At 39.3% G+C, this 26,629-nt stretch overlaps 1 protein-coding gene across 5 annotated transcripts; it reads right to left on the reverse strand.

Annotated features, from left to right (window-relative positions):
• Positions 1 to 885: 885 nt before the first annotated feature.
• Positions 886 to 26,629, reverse strand: LOC116175865 (ecdysone-inducible protein E75). 5 transcript variants are annotated; one of them, XM_031494211.1, is made up of 5 exons: positions 26,192 to 26,629; positions 7,386 to 7,474; positions 5,304 to 5,448; positions 3,928 to 4,169; positions 886 to 3,542 (listed from the first exon to the last, which is right to left on the reverse strand). In XM_031494211.1, exons 1-5 carry the CDS (start codon positions 26,403 to 26,405, stop codon positions 1,797 to 1,799), a joined length of 2,436 nt encoding a protein of 811 aa, XP_031350071.1. In that variant the 5' UTR covers positions 26,406 to 26,629; the 3' UTR covers positions 886 to 1,796. The 5 variants fall into 5 exon arrangements, with proteins under 5 accessions (XP_031350071.1, XP_031350072.1, XP_031350074.1 ...); XM_031494212.1 differs by lacking the exon at positions 26,192 to 26,629 and adding an exon at positions 18,472 to 18,625; XM_031494214.1 differs by lacking the exon at positions 26,192 to 26,629 and adding an exon at positions 11,927 to 11,984.

Here is a 26,629-nt window from a genome sequence, read left to right on the forward strand (position 1 = left end):
TTATTATTCAAACGTCTGACACGTGAAATTGATTTCTAAAAACCGACGGAGGTGAAATACTTATTAATCAATAAAAACTTCCTTACTTACTAATCAATAAAACCTTGACATTGTACTTTTTAATTTTGCGAAATTTGTTTGGCCCTTTCCTAAGCGCAATGGAATTTTAGGTTTTAATTAAGTCGGGCGAAAGTCACCCTCACTTCCAATTTGTATGTACGTAGTAGCTACGTGTTTTGAAATCTTTTAATAGCTTTGTTTGTCAGTCGTAATAAGTTAATGCGTGTATCATTGTTGACTTATTTGTTTCCCGATTAGTCGACCTTGTTCCTTGAAACCGCCGATGATTATATATAGGACTCGACCTTGAGTGTTACCATACTGTCATTTGCTAATCTATTTAAATAGCCGTTAATTTCTACAGAACATTCGACACTGTAAAATACGATTCGCACTTTTTCTAATTATTAGAGAAGTGAATTTTCGGAATACGCCGTTATAAACCAGATATTTTCAGATAAGAATGACTATCATCATGTGTAAATATATTTCAATGCCACAATTTCGTTTTATAAACGTAATGCCGCTTTACACAAATATTTTTATTATTCAAGGGCAAGTTTTTGCGATTTACGTATACTTTAAAGTAATCAACAACGGAGGATGTAATGTGATTCACTGCGGTCAAATTTTTCGAAGCACATGCAGGCCATAAAAAAAACCTTGAATAGTGCAAACCTTGGATTTGACCTATCTGATCTAGGCAACATTCGACTGTTTATTCCTAACTGTCCATTAAAACAAGACGACCTTGATTTTGTTATTCGCTTTTTTTCGCCAAGGCCGCTTACACAAGTTCAAAGGTTCGCGATAAAGAATAAACGATTTAATTTTACAAGACATGATTTATTCTGACAACCTCAACATACTCCAAATTTTACAAAATTTTTACTATGGATTGTTTTGCGCTCGATAGATGCACTCAGATTTAATTATCGAACATCGATCGTGCGTTACTTTCTAGGTACTAACTAAGTGAGAACAAATTTTCAAGAGCGTCAGAGGGACGACAGAACTTTCACGTCCGAGATGACGAGGTGAGGAAACTTTTGAATAGAGAGCACGCTCTGTTGCACTTTCTTTAGTTTGTACCTCCAAAAGTTGATACTGGCTGCGTATTACGAGTAAGTTAGCATACTCTCTTCAGTCTCATTGTCCCAACCTCAACTCACTATCTACAATGATAATAATGGTGATGATCCAACATGCACAATGAAGATGATAACGAATCTCTTTACAAACTGAGATAGATATAACGTAAATTTATACACAAACTGTTCTACAAATAAATTTTATCACATATATATTAATTTATAATCGTAAATCTACAATAGGATTGGTGCATGATGCCAATTTCATCATTATTTTACAATTACGGAACCATTTAAATTAATGATTGTTGAAAAACCTTAACTAAGCGCGGAAGCGGCGAGTGCTATAAGGGTTGGTCCGCTATTTACAAGAACACGACGCCGCCGCCGCTGGTAATGGCGGAAGTAAGACGAGAGAACATGGGAAAAAATCGCGACTTACAATATATATTTACGCTAACGCAACTACAAACTACGACATTAAAACATAGGTTTTTCACGCATAAACATAGATTTTCAGTATGTAATAAATTATTTGGTTTATAATACGATTAAAGTGGCACCATCAGGTTACAGTTTGGAAGGGGCCGCTTTCATTCCAGTCTAAAAAAAAACCCCACACTAGGACTACACTTTGTACTAACTTCACACTTCAAGTGTCACTATTTTTAATGGCCGCGGCGACGGGGACGGTGATTTTTTTGATAAGTTTAGCGGTTGTTGTGAATCCGCGATGTCCACCTGCAGCTCTACTATTTTTGGTGTCGTAGAGATCGGAGGTGGCGCAGGTGATGTCGAATGCGGCGACTGTGGATGGTAATATACCCTCGTGTAATCTTGTTGAGGAGGTGGAGTACTGGTGCGGAGGAAGGGTTGCCTTGACGTTGTCGTTATGACGCTAGTCGCCCAAGCGGGCTGTAATAGAGATCCACTTTTGCTGAAGGGACAGGACGACGGCGAAGATGACGACTGAGGAGCGGTGGTAACTGTGTCGCCTCTCATTATGTAATTGTGAATTATGTCGGTGCGTTTCATTTGTTCTGCCGTCATACGTGGGCCTTCCATTAACGATTTTGCGAGAGTAGAATGCGTACTGGATAAAGAAGAATGTATTTGATTGTGTTGGGGTTGAGGCGATACAGTCGTTACGGGTTCCGCTTCCGCGGAATCTTTATTCCGTAACGCCCTGAACTTCTTATGGGGTTTATACGCTTCGTCCATTAACGAGTTTGTGTCATATAAGGGTGGTGCTTGTAGCACTCGTTTGAGAACGGGCATGTCGTCGACAATGTGATGATCTTCTATGGACGACCGAGGACTCGAACACACGGACGTGGGCGCGCTCGCTTTGTCCACCTTTTCCGTGCCAGATTCGATGCCCGAATCGCTAGGCGAATCCAATTTCCTAAAGCGAGGTTGCGGCCTAGAGACTGGCGTAATCGTTAGTCCATTATGTATCAAATGTGAAGTTGCAGTTAATTCGTCGTCTCCGGAAGAAGTCGAACCAGAATTTGCCCTATGCCTCTGTGGGCACAAGCCTCCCGCTAACGTTGCGGCCAAAAGGGGGGCGCTCGAAGCATTGGGACTCACGTGGTGCGGGGGCGCGGGATGGTGATAGTCGTTCATTGATGCGACCTCTCCCGAGCACATCGATTCCGTACTGGAAACGGACCCCAACGGACTTTTGGCATCTTCCATGGCAACGTCAGAAGACGATGACCACGACGATGCGGCCGGACTTTTGCTGTTACTTTCTTCTTCCGATGTCCACATTTGCTGTTGCTGCTGCATCAGTTGTTGTTGTTCGGTCATTTTAAACGCCAACAATTTTTCCGAATGCAGCGTATTTAGGGTGCGGAGATCTGGTACTTTCTTCATCAATTCGTGTAGAACATCCGACTGACCGGGATGGTTTTGTTTAACTAATATTTGCAACGCCGCCTTTAACTTATTATGCATTTTTTCGATCAGTTCAGTGTTACGTAGACCGGGACGATCGGCCGCGATTACCACTACCGAACAAAACAAACCGATTTCGGCATCAGACAAACGTAGCGAATTCATGCGATCCGCGAAATCAAACATAGAGTCCATAAGGAACCTCGCGTTAGAACTATTGTGTATCGATTCCCGTTTTAACACTTGTCCATTTAAGCAAATCATACTCGACGTTTGCGAGTCAAACATGCACGCGAGACGTACGAGAAGAACTTCGAAAACTCCCGCTTTCAGAAGAGTAACCTGATCGTCTTGACTGAGGAGGGAGAATCCTGGGATACGCTTGGCGAATTCGACAACCCCCCGAATGGCGGGAGAAAAGCGTTTCGAAAAATCTTGCAAAAGTTCTTGTTGGCCGGTTAGCGGTTGAGGGTTTGGATTTAATGGGCACGCCTGTAACAAAAACAATACACACATTATAGGGAGAAACGAGACGATTGAGCAACGGTCACTATTCAAGGATTTGTTTACCAAAGGAATGTGAAGGCTTTTTCCTCAAAACTGCTAATGCAAAACAGAAAGTTCAAAATCGTATGCGCGTAGTCGTAGGTCATTTCCTAGTTTGATGACGAATGTTTGAAACAAAAGAGCAAAATCGCGAAGCCTTCACAATGTAACTTGATAGGCAAAGACGCTATGATAAAAGTCCTTGGAAGTTTCCGTTTGCTCTTTGCGTGCAAGGTCGCCCGGTCTGGGTGTGCGTAAATCTGTTGTTTGGGGTTCACACAAAGTCCGTTCATTGACTGACTCTCTTTTTATTAAGACAATGGAAACTTACCAAAGTTGGAGGGCACGCAGTGTACGAGGGATGCTCTCGAGCACGAGCCAACATCGGCTCCACCTTGTCCCTTGTGAAATCGCAAGTATCGAGATGTGCCCGCACAACTGTCGATAAAAGCCTTTGCTCGTCTTCCAGTTCGGCGGCTACGGCTTTCTCCAGCGAGCGCGAATTTGAACTCTGCTGCATGGCCGCTAAGATCCGCGCCTTTTCTCTTTTTGGTACTCGTCCGAACCTCACAGCTGCAAAGGAAAAAAAATTATTAGCGATATATTTACGCACGTCGGCAGCCCTTAGGGCCACCAGGTGCACGGCACGTGCCAGCTGCTACACATCTGCCGGCCGTTATTAAAAATACGTTCGTCCACGCAAAGGGATAAAAAATAAAAGGAGAAAGTTTATCTAAACAATAGCGGGAGAAGCAGCTTTCACACGTTTGAAAGTGTTCCGAATTAAATATAATAGAAAGTATTTTGCGATGATTTTTTTCACGACAATAAAAATAAATGAACAAAATTGAGACACCTACGGGCATTGTGATAGTTGACGACACCGTTTAGTATTCCTTTAAGTATGGGTAGTTCTTCGCCCATGTTATTATTACACCTTAAGATAACACTTTCACCTTTCACATGTGTACGAACTGTCGGGCTACGGAGCGCGTAAGCTGGCATTCCCGACGGCGGTATTAACGTATAATGATGCCGTGAACGAGCAGCACATCGTGCGCCCACGGTCACGATCCCCTCTCGGCGCTCCCCACCAGACCTTCCCCTCCTACGCCCTTGAACTTGAGCGCGCGCGCGAAGGGTTGTTCTCCAAGGCTGTCGGTTCCCAATAATTAATCCTATCTTATCACTACTACATTACATACTAATGTGTTATGGTGGAAACTTTTTTTCGAAAACGTATTATGTGCTGCCTAACTATTCGGCGCTTAATTACAAGTTATTTGTTGTGGAGGTGTAGTAGGTATTGATTTCCGAATTTATGTTGATTTTACGTAGGATGTTGACCCAAGCACGCGTGCCCGGGATTTGGGTTCACGACGCCGGCGCTCCGATGACCCTTCCGTGCAAGGCGACGACGCCGCCAGGTTACAGCACCAATTTTATAATTTCACAACTTCGACGGTTAAAATCCCGGAGTTCCACTGGCTGACCTCAACACCGATTATAAGCGCCGCCGACATTATGCAAGTATTGCGATTGCGATGCTGGGTAACGGGGAACAACTTTCGAATATGTCGCGCTCGAGCTTAAATTGACCCAGTAAATTGTCAATGGGTTATTCACCTCATTGAACTTTCGTAAGCGGGCCGTTATGATATACTAGTGTCATTAACCTCTAACGAAATAACAATAATAATTACTTACCATCTCGACTCATTCCCACTGCAATGCACTTTTTCAGTCTGCAGTACTGGCATCGATTCCGATTAATGCGAAGAATTGAGCATTGTTGATTTTTGGTGCAGGGTCTGTATTGAATTTTCTGTTGAATGCTGCGCCTGAAGAAACCCTGCGAAGAACAATCGCACGTTATACAATTGTCACTATCACATCCCGAACTGTTATCCCCATTAAAGGACTCGTTGCGAGTTAGCACCGCCATCATTTTGAAAAATTAATCGAGCACCTTTACACAACAGAACTTTAGTGAACAATAATAATTACGGACGGATGTCTTACGCGCATGGTATTCACATCACAATTTCCAGTATTAAACTGAGTGCTTGCGGCTTGCGAGTTTGCCACAGTTAACTTGCTGACCTAGTTCGCGGTTGTTAACCCATAGATGCCTGTTCACGGGCCCAGTTTACTGCGTGAAAGTGAGAGTACACTCCTCTCTTTAACTTCCCCGAATTCGAAACGATGGACAATGCAAATACGAACGGTACCTTACAGTCTTTGAGGAGGAGTGCCTCGGCTCTCAAAATCTCGCGGGAAATACCCCCAAAGTTCAATGACTTTCCTATTCTAATACGTATATGATTCACGCGAGTTTATTGAACTACCAGAATACATCTATCTATGTACCTTTTTTTTGTACCCAATTTCTCGAATACGTACGTCATCCATCCTACTTACGTCATTACAATACCCCGGTACTACCTCAACAACTCAAAGTCAATGCACTCTTGTACCCAATTAAGAATTACGCAAGTAGGGAATTTTTGTGATGGTTTATTTTTTCACATAAGAGTTGATAACATTTACATTTCTTCTGGAGTGACTTTATTTTAAAAAAATGTTTCCCTTTTGTTTTTGATGAGCGAAGTATACTTTTGGGTGAACGTACTAAATCTGGGTCGCTTTGGTGGGGTTCGCATCGTTACGATAACGGTGACGTCCTGTGCGCATGGACCCTTGCAAATAGGTTCAACGTCCGTAATTTAAGATCCCTCGTATTACAGATTACTATGCGGATCAAATCAATGTCTTTCTAATTACGAAAAATAACGAATCGGGTACCCGCAATTAAGGAAAAAAGATCTGGAATAAAACGGCGAGCAACGCTAAATATAAGTGGGTCATTAGGAGTTGAAGGACTGCGCGAAGTCCATCCAGGCTTCCTTGCAGCTAGCGACATCAATACAAAAACGGAAGCACTACGCCTAATAATAACTTTTCGTCGCCATCTGCCGTCAACGTTATGATCTAATTTTTTAGAATGGTGCAATTTGATTGAAGGTGCATTACGTAGAAAGACGAGTAGCCAACACCCGTTAGATGAGTACCTACTGCCGGATTCCGAAAGAACGACATTAGCGCCTGCAAAGTAACGGTCGTTCACCGAGCGCGGTCAATGGCACTCGCCCGGTAAATTATTTGCCCTACGAAATTTTTTAATCTCGCGAGGAAACCCACGAGCGTGAAGTACAACAACAAAAACACGGACATTAATTTTTTTTCGTAGGCGCAGGTAAACAGAAAGTATATTGCGTCAGGTAATTTTTCCAAGTCTCAACCCTCTACCTCTACCATCTGCCATTTTAATAATAATCACTAGGCAATTTTTTGCCGACCCCAAAATTTAATGGAAAGGATTGCAATACTTCTTTGTTATCGAACAAAACCTTTACGTCAGGGGAGACGTGCAGGTGCGAATGCGGGCGGTTTTGACGATGCGAAACCCATGACTGTTGTATTTCTCCGAACAAAGACTGTACTTGAACTTTTATAAAAACCTTGAATCTTGTTTTTTTTTGGAAAGGTTATGAAGGCCGATCGCTTAGTCGAGTTGGCCAAGATTTTTATTCCATAAAGGACACCCGCGCAACGCCATTTACAGCGCGTGCACCGGACGTTGACATTACGTTAACCGACCTTCAACCTACTTTTTGCGCCATAAACTCAGGTAGTTTGTGGGCTAAGGGCGAGATGCGGGATTCGATTTCGCTTGCGACGAGCCCATTAATTTCAAATAATTGACTGAAGGGTATAACGAAAACTTACCTTGCAGCCTTCGCAGGAATGAACACCATAATGAAATCCGGACGCCTTATCGCCGCAGACCCGGCATAGCACCGTCGTTCCGTCAAATTCTGCAAGAAAAAACAGAAATTAGTTTTTACGCAATCTCCAAAAATTATTACCGCACACGTTATGAAAAGAAAGTGGAAGGAAACTTTCTCCTTCGACGTTTTGCTATATTGATTATGTAACGATATGTATGTAGGTATACTAGAGAAAGTCAATGTTTACGTTTACCTAAATTAAGTGCCGGTTCTTTGTGGACGGGTATGTCGCAGAAATGAGTGGTAGATTCTGGCAATTGGGCAAGATTCTGTACACTGCTATCCGGTGATAGAATCATCGCAAATACACAAATTCACATTAACAACAACAAAAGTAAAAAGTTTGCATCACTCGTAAGCAAACGACACGTGAAGAATATAAGACACCTTTCACTGACACAAACAACTTTAGCTTCGTAGGAACTAACTATAATAGCGAGAGTGAAAGTCCCGGTACCAACTGGGACCGACGACTTCAGTGTATAGTAAATAAGACCGTCAACTACCTGAAGGGCAGCGCGCGATTCTCGGCCAAGAGCTTATGTAAAGGGTGGGGGGTCTGGGTTCATATTTTAGCATCAAAAGCTGCCAACTTGTGAGTTCATCGGATTTTCAAGTTGGAGGTCACTGACTACAATACTCAAAGTAAAGCCAATCCCGGTTGTTTGTGGAAATTAAGGATTGGTCTCCGTGCACCAAGCCCCACCTCGTGCAATACGTAGAGGGGCAACTCCACGGTCGAGGAAGGAAGTTCAACGTCCGCGAACCTTGACTGAATTACACAGACAAGCGTGCAGCGTAGCGGCCAAGGCCGCAATGATTGCGCACACACTCACTCACTCACTCTCTCGACTAATCGAAATTGAGGTAAATAAAATCCCTTTCGCTACTTGTGTGTTTCATTTGGTTTGGGCTGTTAACTTCTTCTTTAAATGTTGAAATAGAGAACCAGTTCTATTAATATCTAGTGAATTGCTTCATCATCGTGTTGACATCGATCGACACGGAATAAGTTCGTGACCCTTTCTTTATTTATTATGAAGCTCTAGGAAAATGTAAACAATTGAAAGGTGTATGACCATTTACACAAAGTCGGCTCACAATGACCGATGTTACTTCCCTAGCCTAATTCGGTAATCGCTATTTAATTTCAAAGCTCAACTAAGACGACACAAATTTTTTAAGCCACTTCGGGCCAGTAACCTACCGAACAACTCGGTATTTTTCGAGAACATTCGCCAATACATACAATATATATATCTGAGGTCACATAAAGTCACTTACCCCAGTGGTACAGAAACGCGCTCAAACTTTTGCTGTATCATCACATCACGCTCGGTTTATACCGGAACATTTCGCGCGTCACCAGTAAGAGGGGTTAGTTTTTGCTGCATGTGAATCTATTATTAAGAAATGCTACTACGGCCATGGCCAGTCGGCGACCCAGGAAAAAAGATGCGACTGACTGACATTGAACTTGAGAAAAGAGAATACCAATTCTATGCGTAGGTACATTCTTCGGGAAATTTAGTTTATGATCGGACCTACGGTTTTAAAAAAAATCACCGTTAGACATTGTGCAATTACACAATGTGTTTTATTGCAGCTCTCCCTACGCAATTTAAAAATTAATACGGAATTTTAAGATTTCCGGCCAGAACACCGTGACAGGACGAAATATTCGGTTACAGGAAGAAAATGAAAGCTGACAGCGCGTGGCAAAAAATCATTCTATACAGTTATTCCGAGCATTGAATTACGCAAGGGACAAGGGCTGTAATCAGAGAGATGCACGCGCCACCACATGTTGTTTCCCATTAATGGTAGGTATTGAAACCGCCCGTGGCAAATTTTACTTTTTTTCCTATTATTATTTCCATTTCCGGTTTGGAAAGGTTGTTGACTGTGCGACGACGATATGCACCGCATACAAAATGATGGTGTGTACACACTTCTAACGGATTACGTTTGTTAATATAATAAGTGCGTTTACTATGCATTCATCCAACGAGTAACGCTCTTCGACTAAAGAAAGAACCTACCACCTCCTCCTCTCCGTGACCTCCGCTATTATCAATGTTAATGAGTTATTGACATAAGCCCGGCCATCGAACTTTGCGACGATTTAGAAATTTCTAGTATTTGGTAAAAGAAGGAAGACGAAATAGGTGACTGGCCTACCGCTGTAAAACCGTAATTAGTCACTTTAGATATGGTGGATGGAAGTAAATGATTTCACGGTAAACCTTAATTCTTTGTCCACAATTGTTAACATTCGTAGCTAAAATGCATCCAACTATTTAGGTAATCGACCGAGCTTGCGTTATCGGCAGTGCTACAGGTGAAAGGACCGACATGAATGTATTAAACTCAGAATATTTGGGAAAATTGCGATCGAGTACGGTTTCAGGCTATCGCTTCTAAGAATTTTAGAAAACTAACACTCAAGAGATCAAAGACCCGTAATTACCGTAACGATAGTGATGTTGCTATTTCGAAAGGCCTTTGGGTACGTGGCGGTTAAGTGCCGATCATTGACTACGGCCTTGCTTTCAAATGGTTTTACAAGACTGCCATAAATATTGTATTTCAATTCCGAAAATGACAGAGCGAGACCATCCAAAATATGCGTGAGGCTATACAGTATCATTATCTTGTCCTGTAGCCACCGGTACACAACATTTTGGGTCGTGGTATAACTTTAGGTATCTATTTCGTCACAAAAATCGCACCTGTCGGAATCCATTCTTACAAGGAACTAGTTAAAAAAATTCGCGTTCAAGAAACCTACACCCCCAAACGATGCAATTTTAAAGTTCTACTACCTATCTTTATTACAAAATTCGCTTGTCTCCGGGTAAATTAGTCCCCAGGAAGAATCCGGCATTTAATGGATACTTTATGATGGTATTCAATCGTCAGCTGTTACAAATACAAAACCTAATTGAGACTGAAAAATGGAAAATAGTTTATACGAAACTAAATCCACAATCGTCAATAAACATGTTGCTCCCAATCGGTACAGAAAACAATAATAATTTACCGTATCTAATGTTGTCAAAATTGAGTAGGTTCATGACTGACTTAAAGGGTGATTCTTTAGAGAAAAGTATAGATTCAAAGGAATTTGAAATTGTGTCTAAACGCGCATTTTTCTAGCGGGCGAATATTCGATAGGTATAAAGTTTCATTGATAACAACCATTGATTTATGCAAGATTTTTCGCACTAAACTTTATTTGTGGTTTCCTTATTGAAACTTTCGCCAACCCAGACTACTAGTCGACATTTTATCCGAGTTAGTTTCGTTAACCGCGAAGAGGATAGGGTCATTCGAGTTAATCAACCTACATATTTTATAATAGGTATAGGTACATAATAGAAAAATCACTATTATTGTCCCAGATTTAAATACTGAAATTTGAAGAGCGTCTTCATCAACTTCAAATAAAAAAAACTTCACCTGTTTTTTTGTGACCCTTTCGCTGCTGTCTAGTTTTTACATGAATATGTATACCGATTATGAATTTTTTCTCAAATAGATGGCGCCAAATGCAAATGGCGAGTTGCTTTATTTATAATTTAGTTCAATTAAACAGGCATGCGCCTATACCTACAAGTAAAAGAGCGTCGAACTCGGACACCGTTACTTTTACCTTACCTCAGTAGCGATCTGGCTAGATCTGCAATCGTTGTTATTGTTCGCATTCGCGTGCACCATGCAACCAACGACCTCGCGAACGATGAACTCTTTGGGATGAACTCGTTAAGATTTGCACAGGAGATCATTCCTCCCGGTCGGGGGATTGTTACCACAATTTTCATTACTATTAGGGTTATTACACCATATTGTTTACATATCGAAAGTAAACGAACAAAAACGTTGTGAATTGACAATTTTGAGGTCAAAGAAAGCAAATTTCGATGACACGCTATGAAAAAGAAGTAATTTCTAAAGGACACAAGTGATTGATATAGTAAATAAAGTAGTAGGTATAGGTGATCTTGCGACAGGGGCCGCACTTACGTAACACGCGCGCGTAACAGCAGAAATTATTGTGGCAGTGCCAGGCCAGCGCCCTCCTTGTAGGTCAGTCACCCGTTTTTCCCTTTTCTATACAATAATTATAATATGCTAGTGATCTACACGTGGACAATTAAGAACGTCCGACGAACAAGGGCAACAACACCGTGTACAACTTAAAAATGAGATCAGCCCCTAAACTATTTTAAATTATGAATGAACAAGACGTGAAATACGCGCATCGTTCTCCATGAAATCTGTAAATTCGTTTAACATTTCAATACATAGATGTCGCGATCGTACGCAATATATTGTTGTGCAAAAATAAACTATATTGTCAGGGTCAATGTACACGTGTTTTGTCAGTTTCAATCGCTTCCCGTTAATATGGGCCGTTAGGATTTTGTTCCCCAAAAAAAAACAAAAACCAATTAAAACGCGACCATTATTAATTACCTGGATTACTTTCCATGTGATACACTAATTCACATCGATTCATTATTTTATACACAGTAAGTCGATGACATGATATCCAATAGGGTTGAAAGTACGTGCCAAACTGACGGGTTCAGCGGCCGCGTCCGGGGTTGTTAACAGAACGTGGGCGTCACGACGCGCGCACACGCCGCTTTTTCACCTGTAGATTAAACTAAATGATATCAATTGAGCGCACAATGCACGTGTTCGGTCGCCTTCTTCGAAGTTCAACCCAAAACTAACCGCTTATTTTTGCTATCATTTTTTTTATTTACTTCATACTGCACTTTATCTCATGATTTTAAGCTTTCTAAACATTATCAGATACAACAAAAAACAGTATGTTTGTTAATGGGGGTAACGACCGCGATGTTGAAACATATCGAGAGCATGTTTTTCTTAATCAATCTAGTTTTCCTTTAAACCTGACCGATAAAGCTCGAAGTAACGTTTTCATTAAAATGCTAACTTTTCGCGAAAGTAAGAGTGCGTAATTTCCACAATTTTCGATACGAATTTGAGAATTGTAGATTGAATGGGTCCATTGGTGAAGAAAAGTGGGACGCGCGCATTGCTTTAAGGACCTTGAGAGCGTAGTCAACGTTTAAAGCATAACCGCAAGTGCGTGCGATTTGCCTATCGACGACCTTTAATTTTTTTTCTTTTGTTTTAAACTATGACTTCTACCTTTTGTTTTTCCGTGCCGTTTATTGTGGACTGACCTATATTGCCATAATCGTATTTGCGGTTTTTTGTATATTGCAAATAATTGTACTAACAAACAGCGCACATAAAATTATAAAAAAAGATAAGATAGGAATGTTGTAAAAGACCGAGAATTGTTGGGAGTCTTGACCGCTTTGTCGGTCGGCGACCCGCAAGATCTGGGCCGCACTCTCGATTAGTTACATCATTACGCAAACTCCAGGGCCGTACCGAACGTTCCACTAATTCGAGTAACGTGCTTGACGTAATGACGTAAAATCCTGTAAGAAAAAGCCGCCTACACTTGCCCGTAGTCCCCAAGGGAAATACCAAAAGCTCGGTGTGAGAGAAACGCGACAAAACTGAAACTATAAATACGCCACATCAATTGCGTAATCAAATATCGAATACAATTTTATTATATGCAAAGCAAGTGACCCAGATCTGTTTGACCTCGAGGTACGGTAGGTGAACAACCTAACTTCTCACCACCCCATTAGCTTTTTTAAAACCTTGCAGTCTTTCGCTCTTTTTTTCCGATAACCGAGAAGTACAAGGCGGACGTCGGAAAATCTCTTCTTGCCTTACCTAGATTTTGTAAGCCGGGGCAAATTGTATGCCACCTACGCTCTGCTCCAGATTCACCCACCGAGCAACCGAGCTCTCCGCGATACTTGGAATTTCACCCCTATTTCGGTTGTTGAACTCGATTGCGTAGGAGGGCAATTTCAGTCTATTATTTACGACAGTTCCTTAGTTTTCGTGAAAAATGCTAGAAATGTAGGAAAAATTAAACGCCGGAAATTTATTTCTATCGAGTACATATTTCCTTACTCAAGTTTACGATGTAAAGAAACGTTTATTTTAACCCCATGACCACGTGCAAGATAATATTTTCTTAGTACCCGACAACCTATATTGATTGTGAACGCGATTGTAACCAAATAACGATTAGCTAAAAACATTAACAACATATATCGATGGATTTTCGACCAAACATCGTATTGTACCAAATGTTATTTAATCGTTGTTGTAGTTTATATCGTGTCGCAAGACAATTTGAAGTGGTTTATCCTGGAAAATTGACTAGGTACCATTTTTATTTTCACAAGAAAATTTCGTTCAGAAGCGCATATTCAGTGCCGAATTACGGACAGGGGAACAACTGGATGAGATTTCAAACTGAAAACTACGTAGGGTGGGTAAACGGGTTCTGCTAAGCCGAATAAAACTATGCAATTATTGAAAACTTACTTAGGATGTAGGCTTCGAAATTAGACAATCTTACGAGCACACAGTCATCGTTTAGATCAAGACTCCAATGGCCGTTTGCACCGACAAATTAAAGCGGAGCTTAGCTTAAAATCCATGACAACGATTATCGAGACAATGGTTGGCATGGATTTTAAGCAACGCTTAAGTTAAGCGCCGCTTAAATTTGTCTGTGCAAACGGCCATAAAATAAAATGCTGCAGTGATAGGTAACTATAACTGGGAGCTTTTCTAACAGGAAATAACGGGCGATCAAAAAAGAGTTACTGTCGAATCGCCTTTGGAAATTCAAGTTAAATGCGATTTTCCATGTAAACAAGAGGTCCAAAGGTGACTAGACAGCAACTCATTTTTGATAGCACACAGTAGTAAGTATTATTGAATTACACAAAAGGATTTTATGATTTGAATACACTTAGCCCCTCCTGGCCACTCCTAATCATTCTAAATCAGCTCAAGATTAAAGCTCGAGCTCAACAATTGTAAATAATTGCAAGTAGCTCTTATAAAACTTATTGTAGGTAATTCATAAAAAAGTCATTCATTTGGAAAAAATAAAGGTCACTATAAGTTCAAATTAGATAATCCAACGAAACGATATTTGTTTTTATTAATTGCCTCTAATTAAATTAAAGGCAACCTGCAATAAATTTTAGTTTCCTACGGAAGACTGTGTGTTGAGTAGAATATCTGTACATGGCCCAATAATAAAAAACCACGTATAAGTAAGTTGAAACTCTCGCACTTCTTAAATTTCCGGCTTTACATAGGTATTACATATGAAAAGGTTACAAAGATATCCTCATCGCAGGGATGAAAATAGTTACCGAAAACATAATCTACAAAATTAGATACCGATACAATCCACCACCAGTGATGATAATAATTTTACCAACTACGTATGTGAGATAATCGTCAATCCGAATTTTATATTGCAAAAACGCACTTCAATCAACGTTTGAAATTTGTCCAATTCATAAAGCATAATATACACCGTGGAAAACCCAAATGGAACAAATTCATTGTTTTGGTTAATGTACATATTTATAGAAAATCCCGAAACACGTAAAATTTAAATAACAACTTCACATTCTTCACCGTGAAAATGTGATCTCTCTACCTTCAACCCCCTTTTCGATATAATCCCCAATTTTTTTAATGTGATATATCGCTTGAAAGGTCTCTTCATCCTTTATCCAAAAATGCTATTGTTATTACCGAAATGCGCTGCAAAATATATCATACTTGATGAAATATCGTGGACATTAGGACTCTCCCTCTTAGTGGCAATGCGAAACATGTGATAACGTTTTCATAAGTGATTGATTGAAAAGAAAACAATCAACAGATCCATGGAAAAAAAATGATATTTCACTATCTTAGTCATTACTTCATATGTTTAAAATTAATACAGATACGTAAATTTTGTTGCTCTGAATTAGGAATTCTATTTATACACCTATGGCTATACAGAGTAATTGTATACTGGGTGTCAACGAATCTATTAGACAAGCCATAATTAGTATTAAGTGTATCAAAATAAGATTTGGTACAAGTAATTAATGGTACGTGAAGAATCTGAGAGTTTTCACATATTTTTCTCTTTCACTGGAAATGGTTATTAAGTAGGCGTAAAACTTTTCAAAAGGTCACATTATAATTAGAATTGTCTCTGAAATCCAAAAATGTAAAAATATACAGGGTGTTCCATTTAGAAAATCAAAACCTGGACAATTTTCGTTGAAACCGGGAGTGAGCGGAAAGAGAAAAATATGAGAAAACTCTCCTCTTCACGTAACATTTACCTGTACCAAATCTCATTTTGATACATCTAATACTCTGGAAATTATAGCTAGTCTAATAGATTTGTCGACACCCAGTAGGTATGTATCATATACCAAAATAAGGATGTACCTATAGATTTAATGCAATAATTGTCCGAACAGCAAAAGGACATCCCGATGCGCTTGCGCCGAGGTGTATAAGGTGCGAAATGAGTGCATAACCATTTTATTCAATGGCATAACTCATAATAAGCCATAACATGAGGTCTAAGATCTTATGTTTTGATTGGGTCACAAAAACTATTTATCAAAGGCGGCTGGTGCTTTTTTTACGTATTCTACATGCATGTAGCTTTCGCATTACAGTTTAAAATAATGTGATTAGAATTAAACTCAGGGTTGTATTGTAATAAAATATCAAACTTGGAAATTTTCTACTATATTTACAAATGGAAACACACATTTTCCTTTACACACATGCAAAGTACGTCAAATTCTCTACAATATTGCAGATAGAACCTACCGCGTACCTTACCCCACAGTCTTTATATAGGCTAGTCGTAAGCTTCCTGTTGCCAGATCGATATCCCACCCTGTATATAGATAATCTTATTTTTATCCAAAACAATCGAAATCAAACGCCAAGTTTGCAAATAACCCACACACGATTTCAAGCGCCATTTTATTTTTAAAGATAGAACGAGGAACGAATACTAATTTTAGGGGCTGCATTTAATGCGCTTTTTGTTTCGTTTTTATGGAATATTTAGTACGCTGTTCATTATGAACCCCACTCAAAAATATTTATCTCGTCGTCGAGAACTTGCTTCAGAACATACTTGGTTGAGAGGGAAATAAGTTGCTCCGTGCTTTATTTGGAAACTGAAGATCGTTAGGTAATAAGATGTTTAACGTAAAAAAATAAAGATTCACTTTCTTGGGTGAGAAGCACACGCACACACACAACACACAACACACATCGGCTTTCACTTTTATTTATATTAAAAGAACAAACCTGATAATTTACTTTCAGCTTCATTAATGAAATATATATTGGAAAAGAACTACAGCTAGGAAAGCCAAATTGAAATCGTAAAAAAGACCGAGTGCAAAGATGAAGATAGTTCACGTAACGGCCATTCACCTTGACTGCGCTATATGTAGGACAGGCGAGATAGCCTCATTTCGGGTTCGCTGTTATTTTTCTAAACTTCAAAGCGTTCAGTAACTTCGAGAAGAGAGAGAAATTCAGGTCATTCGACTCCCGTTGCGAGACTAGTTCGTTGACCGACTCTGGGGGTCATCGAATGTAGTCTCTTGGCGATTCCATTTTGACTCACAAATGCTCAAATCGAGGTCAACAAGTTCCTCTAAAGAGACTAGGGCATTGCCTTTCGGTTTTGAGGTCGACATACAAAATATCGTAAGCTTATATGCCTGTTTCACTTCTTCCACGGTCAGACAGAATAGACTTTTCACGCGTCATCTCGCTCTAATTGTACCTATGATATTATGATTGGCACTCGTCCGTAAAACTATAATTTCAGATACCTACCCTGCCAATATCAAACATTTACGTGTAACTTTATTGGCGATTTACATCTTAATTTTATCGAGTTATCCGAGACGAAAAAGAACTGCTATTTTACTTTCAAGAGAAAGTGTACCAAACAAAAAAAATTAAAGAAGTTTCACTCGATACTTGATGGTACTAAATGATACGTGTGGTTAGCTTTTACTTTTATTGTTGTGCTTAAAAAGGAGCACACCATTAAATTATCTTTCTTACGTAATAAATGAACGAGTATAGTGCGAGCCTATGGCGTCACAAGATGAGAAATCGAGCTGGCTCGATTTTTTTACGTCAACTTTCGAGTGATTGTGCTATTTGTATCGCGATCATTAATTTTAAATGGAGTTGAAAAATAAATTTTGTTTGGTAATTTTACCCAGCGATAGGTCATTGTAACGAATCCAGTATAAAAGACAAGCGCATCGAATATTGTCACCTTAAAAACTTCAGCGGGGGATCACTTCGATTTTAATATGAGAATGGTGGAGGAACGTTCTCCCGTCTAAATAAAAACTTATTAGGTGAAGGTTATAAACACAAAATGAAGCTGTTGTCGTTTGTCGACTCATTTTGAGTATTAAACAATTAGGAGAATGCCTCAGTTTGATAATTTTGAAATCGGCGGGCATCGAAAATGTCGCAAGGAACGCGGGGGACAGGTAACCCATTTAAAGCTCGAGAACGTTGAACCCGTCCTCGTCGATTTGTATTTTGGTGGGGAAAGCGAGGCGTTCATTGGGCAAACGTAGCACATGTGCTGTTTTCGCACTCAACCTCTTCCATTTAATTTCATCTTGCCCCAGATTTACGGTATAGCTGCTGCAAAAAGGTGAACGAACTAGTCTCGATACAGAACCCCTTTGACCTCGTTTACTATCCCACTCGTTCCAATAGCATTTTGCCTATTTTATTAGTACCTCGGGGAGAGATTCCATGTTGGCTGACACGGATCTTTAAACTTCGGGCTATTTGTTGAATTAAAAGTGAGAGGGAATTATATTTCAACAAAGAAGCAAACTTGAGAGGAAGGACGAGGAGCAATGAACTAGCCTCGCGAAAGGCACTCATTGTCCTAGTTTATTGTCTTAGCATTGAAAAGTGAAAATTACGGTTGGATATAATTTGTAGAGATACCTACTGCACCCCTTCACGTATTCCCCAAAGCGAATAAAAATATTATTAATAGGTACCTGCAAGTACTTGACCGAGAAGATTTTCGTTATCCTGATGCGCGGGTCCTTTTTGAAGAACGGAATCATTTTCAACTTCCATATCTTCAGCTTGTCCAACGGTGGCACACGCAGTTTCCTTATAATCGTTAACAGTCATCGTTGAGGAAATGCAAATGGAACACTAATCTCACAATGCAATTACGATATTAAACACGCCGTACACATCATGAGGTTTGCGGCGAGAACGATCTTCTCAATTTATTTTTTAATTGTTACGTTAATGATCGAAATTTGACACGCGAAGAGAAGACTAAACAAGCAGCGTTTGTTTGTAACTGCTGGTAGTAGATACCTATTTCGCCGCGACTCGCGCGCGCAGCCAACACTGAAGAGCGAGAGTGGTTCTGCAAGCGCTATTGAATCTGACCCACTAACTTAATTCACCTTCGGTCAGCGCACTCTCTGCTACCTTATTGCTATATTATGTACGTCGACGCTACCGACCGACCTGCAGGCTTTCAGTATTTTCAGGAAATTTGGCGTATTTTCCCTATGAACCGATTACCTACCAAATTGATCACGTATGTAATTCCATTCACGCGACCTGAGTCTAACACCTCGATTAAAATTAAAATTGATACGTGTATTTTAAGCTTTTATTTCGTTACATAACAGATACTCCTTGTACAATGCGATCAAAAATGAGTTGTTGTCGAGTCACCTTTGGAATTTTTCCTTACATGGGAAATCGTACTTCACTTGAACTTCCAAAGGCGACTCGACAGCAACTCATTTTTGATCGGTGTCGCATTTTTATTAGTTGACAGTTTTTCTCGTCTAATTGCTAGGCAACAGATTTTCATTTCCTTAACAACCCAAATTTACTCGGTAAAATACAAACCTCTTGTACAATTATATAAAAAAATCGCATAAGCCGCAAGTGCATTTGTCACTTTGACAGCGGCAAAAGTTACCTGCAACGTTTCCAGCGACAAAATGCACTAGTGGTTTTTTCACTTATTCATTTTCGAACCAATTATCGCATTATCCTTTCCCATATGACTAGTTAGACGTCTATCAATAATTGATTAGTTTGGTAAATTTCTTGTTCGTTAAACTGTCCTGCCGAATTACACTCGAGGTTTGTAAATTTGGGTTGTTGCAACTCAAATCTGTTTCCTTTTAGCAATTTAACTCGAAAAACTGTCAACCTAAAAATGCTCCACCTTTGGTGTCGCATTTTTATTAGTTGACAGTTTTTCTCGTCTAATTGCTAGGCAACAGATTTTCATTACCTTAACAACTCAAATTTACTCGGTAAAATACAAACTCTTGTGCAATTATAAGTGACAATAATTCCATGGCCTTGTCGATGGTGACTATAAGGCGAGACAATAAACGAATGAATTTGGTTTCAATCACAATCAGCCATGGAATGGAATTATTGCTATAAGAAATGCATTCTTCACTTAAAGGCAAAAATTGAAAAATTACTAAGTGTTTGGCATCGATGGTTTTGCAATTTTATCTCTATCAAATCAAGTGACACAAAAATCCAATATGGCGTCCATAAGAATTTAAAATTTATTGAAATTATTTTAACAAACAATAAGGGGAACATTTGCGTATCGTATAGCTATAGATAGACGAGGAAGTTTTTCGTCTACTTTTCTCTGTGTTACATAAATAAAAAACGCAGTTTTCTAAGGGGTATCATTGCTGAGACATCGAATACTTTCGAAAGGACAGAATAAGTTATACGCAGATAAAAAGAAGCTAATGCTGGGTTAGTAGAGCTAGAGAGGACGAAACTTTTTTTTCCAAATATACAAAGAGATGCAAAAGTCCTAGACGTAGGTATACTTACAATGCCTCTATACAATCAAAAATTAATATTTCATAAAAACCACCTATTAATTCGGGATATTCCACTTAAATACTGTTAGTGTTAATTTTGTGTTCGCATTACTTTTTTGAATGAATCAATGAAAGATTATGTAAATTTAGCCTTCCCGCTCAACTTCTCAAATAGTAGAACCTCGGATAGAACGTAATGATGGGTATTTTCATATACCGGGTGGAATATTCCAAAACCGAACACAGGGAATTAACATGGGAAAAAGGTTTTTTGTTGATAAGTAATTGCTCCCCATCTCATATTTAAATTACTCAATGTCCCCATGTTAACTTATCTGTAAAAAACGTCATTAACGCATTGACACTTTTTCTGCAAAGTAGGGAAGAGAGTGGATCCCAAAACCTAAACGCTCCACTGGGATATGATTGCGGGACGTTGTAGCTCTCAAACAAACATTTCGAATCTTCCATTTATTTCCTAAACAAAAAGACAAATAAAGAAAAACCAATTGGTTCGGGACATTAATACATTGTTTACCAGTTGGGGAAGTTACTGTAAAATCGGAGCCCTTGTTTGAACTAAGAAAAGAACCGCGTCTTTGTACCTTACCATTTAGAAAAAAAAAAATTTTATTTGCAATAAATAGTATAAATTGGTTAAGTAATTTTGAAGGTCTTATTTACACAACCGAGCGTTGCTAACTAAGCAAATTCAAATGTACATGACAGATTTGTTATTAAAACACATGACGGACGTAGCGCGCGTAAATGGGTTAGCGAATGCATTCGAATCAATTGTACTTTATAGTGTACGGAAATTACGTATAGTTTATCCTAATTCATTAATTTGGCACAACGAATTTATTTCCTGGACTATAAACCTTATAATCCACTAAATGAGTTATCGATTAGAGTCGAGGATATACAAATAGAAATTTGAAGACCGTCTAAAATAAGTTTCGAGATCTTTGTAGGTTGATAACCTAACATTCGAGTAATGACGCAAGGGCTTTTGAGCAGGTCCTGGGATGTAGGTATCTAGTAAAAAGGATGCGGTTGGAAATGTTCTTTCCGAGAACGCAGAATGATTTATGTGTTACGAGTACATAACATTATACCAAACCACAAAGCAAATCTTAACATAACTGCCAGCACAAGACCTTGAGAGTGATAAAACGTTATCGTTTGATAAAGGGTATTACGGTTGATTGTAATGGGCGGGTCGACGACCGGAGCTGGTTGACCTCAAAAATTGAGGTCGCAACATTTTTTTAATAAAAGTAACATGAAATAACACAACAAACTGCTGACATACATTTCGAACACTGAACTGTGCACCATTTGCTATTAGGATCTTCATCAAAAATCTTTGCGAAAAGTGATAAGATCGCCCTATAATCTCGGTCATTTTGGCATTGTTACGCTCCATTAATGGCGAAATCAATTTCACCGGTAAACCCATTAGCATTAATTTATAATAAACTTCTAGTGCGGTGAGATTTATTTTCACTTTTCATTGTAAAAATGAAAGTGTTTCAGAAGCGTGTCGAGTGGCGGTCTACCATTTCACAAAACTCTTACTCTTTAGAAATCAAAGCAATTTGGTTTTAATATTGAAATGGTGTCGACGACCCCTCGGCTTGCATGATTCGAAGGTACTTGTTTCTAATTTGACACAAATTATTTCTTTTCACTGTCACTTTTATCTCCCTAACCGTTCGCCTCTCGCTCACTTTCGTATGTCGATGCAATAATCCCATCCTTGTTTACATAAAGTAGATTTCATCGGCCTAGTTTCGGCAACGGTTCAACTAACTTAAACTGGGACTGCTTGCTAACTTCTGAGGTAAAAACTATGACGTATACACTTTCGCATGACGAATTTTTTTCCTAATAATTTACCGAATATAATGATTTCGAGTAGGAGAATTTTATTATCGCGTGGGGGTTACTGGCCTAATAATTGCTTTTGAGGAAAGTTCTCGGAAGGCCCGGGAAACTCAGGGTGAAAACCCTCAGCTGTCACGTGCGCCAACCCTCCTGGATGTTTGAAGGCCAAGTGCGCGCTTTATCGATTAAAACAAAATAATATATTCGCGCAGACTGCTTTCTGCTTACAATTTTCGGCGATAGATGGCGATCCCTGTAAGAATTTTTCCTCCCGCTAATGACTGTACGGGCAACTTATTCGGTATTTTAATACCTACGTAAATTCCTCTCATTTAGTCATTTCATCCAACTTATTTATCCGTTACGGTTACATAGACAATTTACTTTGAAAGGCTATCACCTTGGGGAGACTTTTATGATTTTGGAAAGTTTTGTCGCCCTTTATTAAATCAGGAAGATTGAGATTAAAAAAGCGTCATTTCAATTGCTACAATATGCATAGATAACGGAGATGGATGTAAACGTTTGAATACGTGTCCGTGAACTTGTAGTGCATCCAGAAATTCCCGGGATGTTTCCATGCCAACAATGCACGTGTTCAAATCAAAATCAACTTTTGCTGTAACCTACTAACATTCGCAGGGAAAAAAATGTGTAAATAACATGAACATATTCAAGATTATGAACATTTTTAGAGTAATGATCGGGCTTTATGACCGATATGGTAGACAATAATCGTAAGACTCATTTTCTTCACCCCAATTTAAGATCGCCCCTTATGAAAACAACCCCCTACACATTTATATCGATTGCACGCGAATGCAATGTAGGGTTCAACCAACAGAAGTCACCATGACAACACCCTAATAGTGCAGGCATCCAGACGTCTTGCACTGGTCTCAACTTTCACCACCCTGCACTCTTCTACAGCAGAAATTTGCCCTTAAACTTGTAATCGTATTTTTAGCACAATTTACTCGCTTCTAACTTAAGGAAAATTACCTCGAGTAGAAAAAATATAACGCAAAGAATACATTGTCCGCAGATTTAGATTAATTCCGATACAGGTGTAAACTGTAAAGTTTTTACGAAAATCCGTTAAAGGTGTGAAATAAAAAGGGATCAAGTGCGCTAGACGCATAGGGGGTGAGGTAAACCGCACCCTGTTGTAGCAAATGCAGAAGGAATGCACGCGCACCGCGTAAAGGGCGGAGCTTAACGAGGTCAGGGACCTGCTCTTCTGTCTATCCCCTACTCATCCGCTGCCAACACTTGCCCTCGACGTCTGGACGCTACTGAACTCATTAGTCTTGTATTAATTTAATCCCCATAGTACAAATTTATTAGTTCACACGGCGTTTCTATTTTTTAATTTTTGTTACGTAATCGAAGTTCCCTATACTAATATCTGGCCATCCTTCCTAATGTTCATTTTACTGAAACAATTCTGCAGAATAAAGAGACATTATGCTCTCACATTTTGCATCTAACACGAGTACATACCGTTATGTTACTGAATAGACGCATCTAGTTTTTTCCCAAAAAAAAGCCAATTCCTAACCCTGAGAAAAAAGGGAAAAAAACCAAATTTTCCGGTGTTTACCAACCCTTTAAATTTTAATACACTAGTTGGGACAAACTAGAAAAATAAAAATGTACAAAAATAAGGAGGTTAATCCTCCGAGACAGGGCAGTAAAAAAATCTCTACTTCATTTATATTATTTATAATTTACTAAACACTTCAAAATGATCACATTTTCGAAAAGTAAGTACCTATGTACAGTATCAAAGTTTGTGTGTTATAATCTACTGGGTTTTAAATCAAACGGATCCAATTATCGAAAATGGATGTCGTATTATACTACTTGGGTAAGACTCATCGGGTTCATAAATATAAAATGACAATTAAATCCTCGTATAAATCAAGTAGGTACATAAAACCTATGTACAGTGACTGTTCTGCTGCTTCAGTGAAAAGCAGGCCAAGATTGGACAGATGAAGCACTGCCGTGGAGATATTATACATCTCGACGGCAGTGAATGAAAGTAAAAAGTAATTTTGGGGAACGGGCAAGCGAACAAAGTGCCCCTAATGGAAAAATGGTCGTGTAACAAAGATATAAAATGAAGTAATGTTGATGACCCGAAAAAAAGTGCCATGTAAAAGTGGCTGTAATTTTAATTTTAATTGAAAATTCGAAACCGTTGCGAGTTATCATGTACACAGACGGACGGACAGAAATCAAGAGCTCGTTAATAAATTTAGATGAACACCGGGAATAACAATTTTAGTATCAGTGATCGAATTTTGCCCTTTATTGACATGATCAACAATAGTCGCACACGACATTTACTCGGAGCGGTGACCGAATGGGAAAATTTTATACACAAGTAATAGGTACGTTGATATTTCATTATAATAAGGTATCTTTTATCAAATTTCAATAACAAATCTCTAGTAAAAATAAAATTAGTCTTTGAAACGGGCGAACAAAGTTACCAACTAGCAAAAACGCGCCATTTTTATTGCAATAGTCTCTACCTGAACTTTTATTTCATTATACCTATCTCTGTACTTACTCTATTAATTACTTGATAGTGTAAAAGATAAAAGTTCGATACCTGTAAGCTTCACAGAGCATAAGAGGTGTTCGTAACGAGCAAGATTACACACGCATTGGTTTCTGTGTAGGGTGAAATCACGTATTAAAGGGGGCGGATGACTCAACTTAAAGGCCCTTTAAAGTAAAGGGAAAAACCGATCGACAATAAACAGATCTCGTTGATTTAGTAAGAAGGAATGATTTCACCTTTCTGCTATTACCATAGGATCGGGGGGTGAACGCGTGCCGTTAACCTTGGCCCGGGTTTGCGAGGGCGGTTAGCTCGTGCTCTCGCCCGAATTTCTCTGGTAAGATTCAAGGTCCGCGTGCATAAAGTACAATCGATGCGGGGCCTTTCGAAAAAAAAATTATATGCACGCGTGCGAAATGAGAAGGGAGGAATCCTCTTTTAGAAAACCGGCGAGCATCTGCTGTCGAGCTATTTCAATACTTAATTCACCCTCGCCCTTTTTAATCGCTCGCGAAGCGAAGGTGTTTTTGCCCTCTTGTTACGTGCAAAGCCTGTGGGTTATTGTTAATTTCAAGACGGTGACCTTGTGTGGTTGTGGACTGTGGTTTTAGTCTACATTTATTGACAAGTACGTGTATGCGAGGTATGCCGCCTATTCACAAAAAGAGGAAATTATCCTTAATGAAAATATTTTTCACGGTCGATAATGCTGCAACTTTCAATGTTATCTATGAATTAAAGGGCGAATTTATCGACACACCTGTCGCGATCATCCGAGTGTACCTACTGTCCACTCTTCGTAGGTATATTATTATGCAATTTTACGCATAGGGAGTATAGGTCAGGGTTAAGCGGTGCTTATAAATATCGTACTCAACAGTGAGTAGACAACGCAATCTACACGCATGATTTGCGGGAAGTATAAAATCTGTTTCATTTCAAAATTCCTCCAACAGGTTTAACTGTTATTATAGAATTATTAATAAAATGCGTGTCGGTTACCGTACTTAGTCAACTTAAGGTATTAAATGTCAGGATATATTATCGAGATCGGTATTGCAGCGCCAAGTATTATATTTCCTATCTACCCTTGACGGAAGATATGTACCTGAAAAAGGTTGGCATTTTATGTAAGATAAAAATTATCTGTTAAGGACTAAAGAGGTTTATGTAGAATTAATTGCGAAGGTCAGGCCCGATTATTTATTTTGACTTGCCAACAGTTATCCACCTTATTTCTCCACGTACTCCTTCGTGAATACGCGACAAACTTGAAACTGGTAAAATAGCTCGTAGAATTAGATAAAGCACCTGTTTCCCATTAGTACGGATTATAAAAATAGCGTGAACGAAAAAATAAGTTCGGATTTGTTTACATCACGTGATTTACTATTCGATTAAATGAGAACAACTTACCAAGATCTGGGATGGAGCTGGACGGTTCTTCGTGTACTCTTTCGACCTTGATTTCGGTCTTTGGCTTTGGGGGTGGTGGTGGTGGGGGCGGTCGCATGGTCGTCGAAGCACCAGGTGATAACGAGGTTGATGTTACAAGGGGTGTCGTGTTAGGAACACGAAACTCCTTAACGTCGGAAAATTCCGTTTTAAATACCAGCGTCGTTGTTTGCATTATCACTTTTTTTTTTAGATATATTGCACTTTTGAACGACTCGTACAAAAATAAGTTAATCCCAAAGTCTCATGTTTATAAAAGAACTGTCAAATTGGTTGCCATGCAGTATGTGATGCGTTCGCGGGTTGAATGAAAGTGAAATGAAATTGAAATGCAGTTAAGTGTAGGGATGGCGCGCTTGCGCTGCACCCTTGGAGCCCTTTAGTCTGTCTGGCACATGC

This window comes from Photinus pyralis, unplaced genomic scaffold (genome assembly GCF_008802855.1).
Source record: "Photinus pyralis isolate 1611_PpyrPB1 unplaced genomic scaffold, Ppyr1.3 Ppyr1.4_LG7, whole genome shotgun sequence".
Classification (NCBI taxonomy): domain Eukaryota; kingdom Metazoa; phylum Arthropoda; class Insecta; order Coleoptera; family Lampyridae; genus Photinus; species Photinus pyralis.

Bases quoted from the DNA above. Each gene is read 5' to 3' on its own strand.
- LOC116175865 (XM_031494211.1), bottom strand. From the start codon at position 26,405: ATGCAAACAACGACGCTGGTATTTAAAACGGAATTTTCCGACGTTAAG. The intron at 7,475-26,191 runs GTAAGTTGTTCT...TTTTTCTTGCAG, and splicing joins CAGCTCCATCCCAGATCTTG to AATTTGACGGAACGACGGTG. The intron at 4,170-5,303 runs GTAAGTAATTAT...TTTCCTTTGCAG, and splicing joins AGTGGGAATGAGTCGAGATG to CTGTGAGGTTCGGACGAGTA.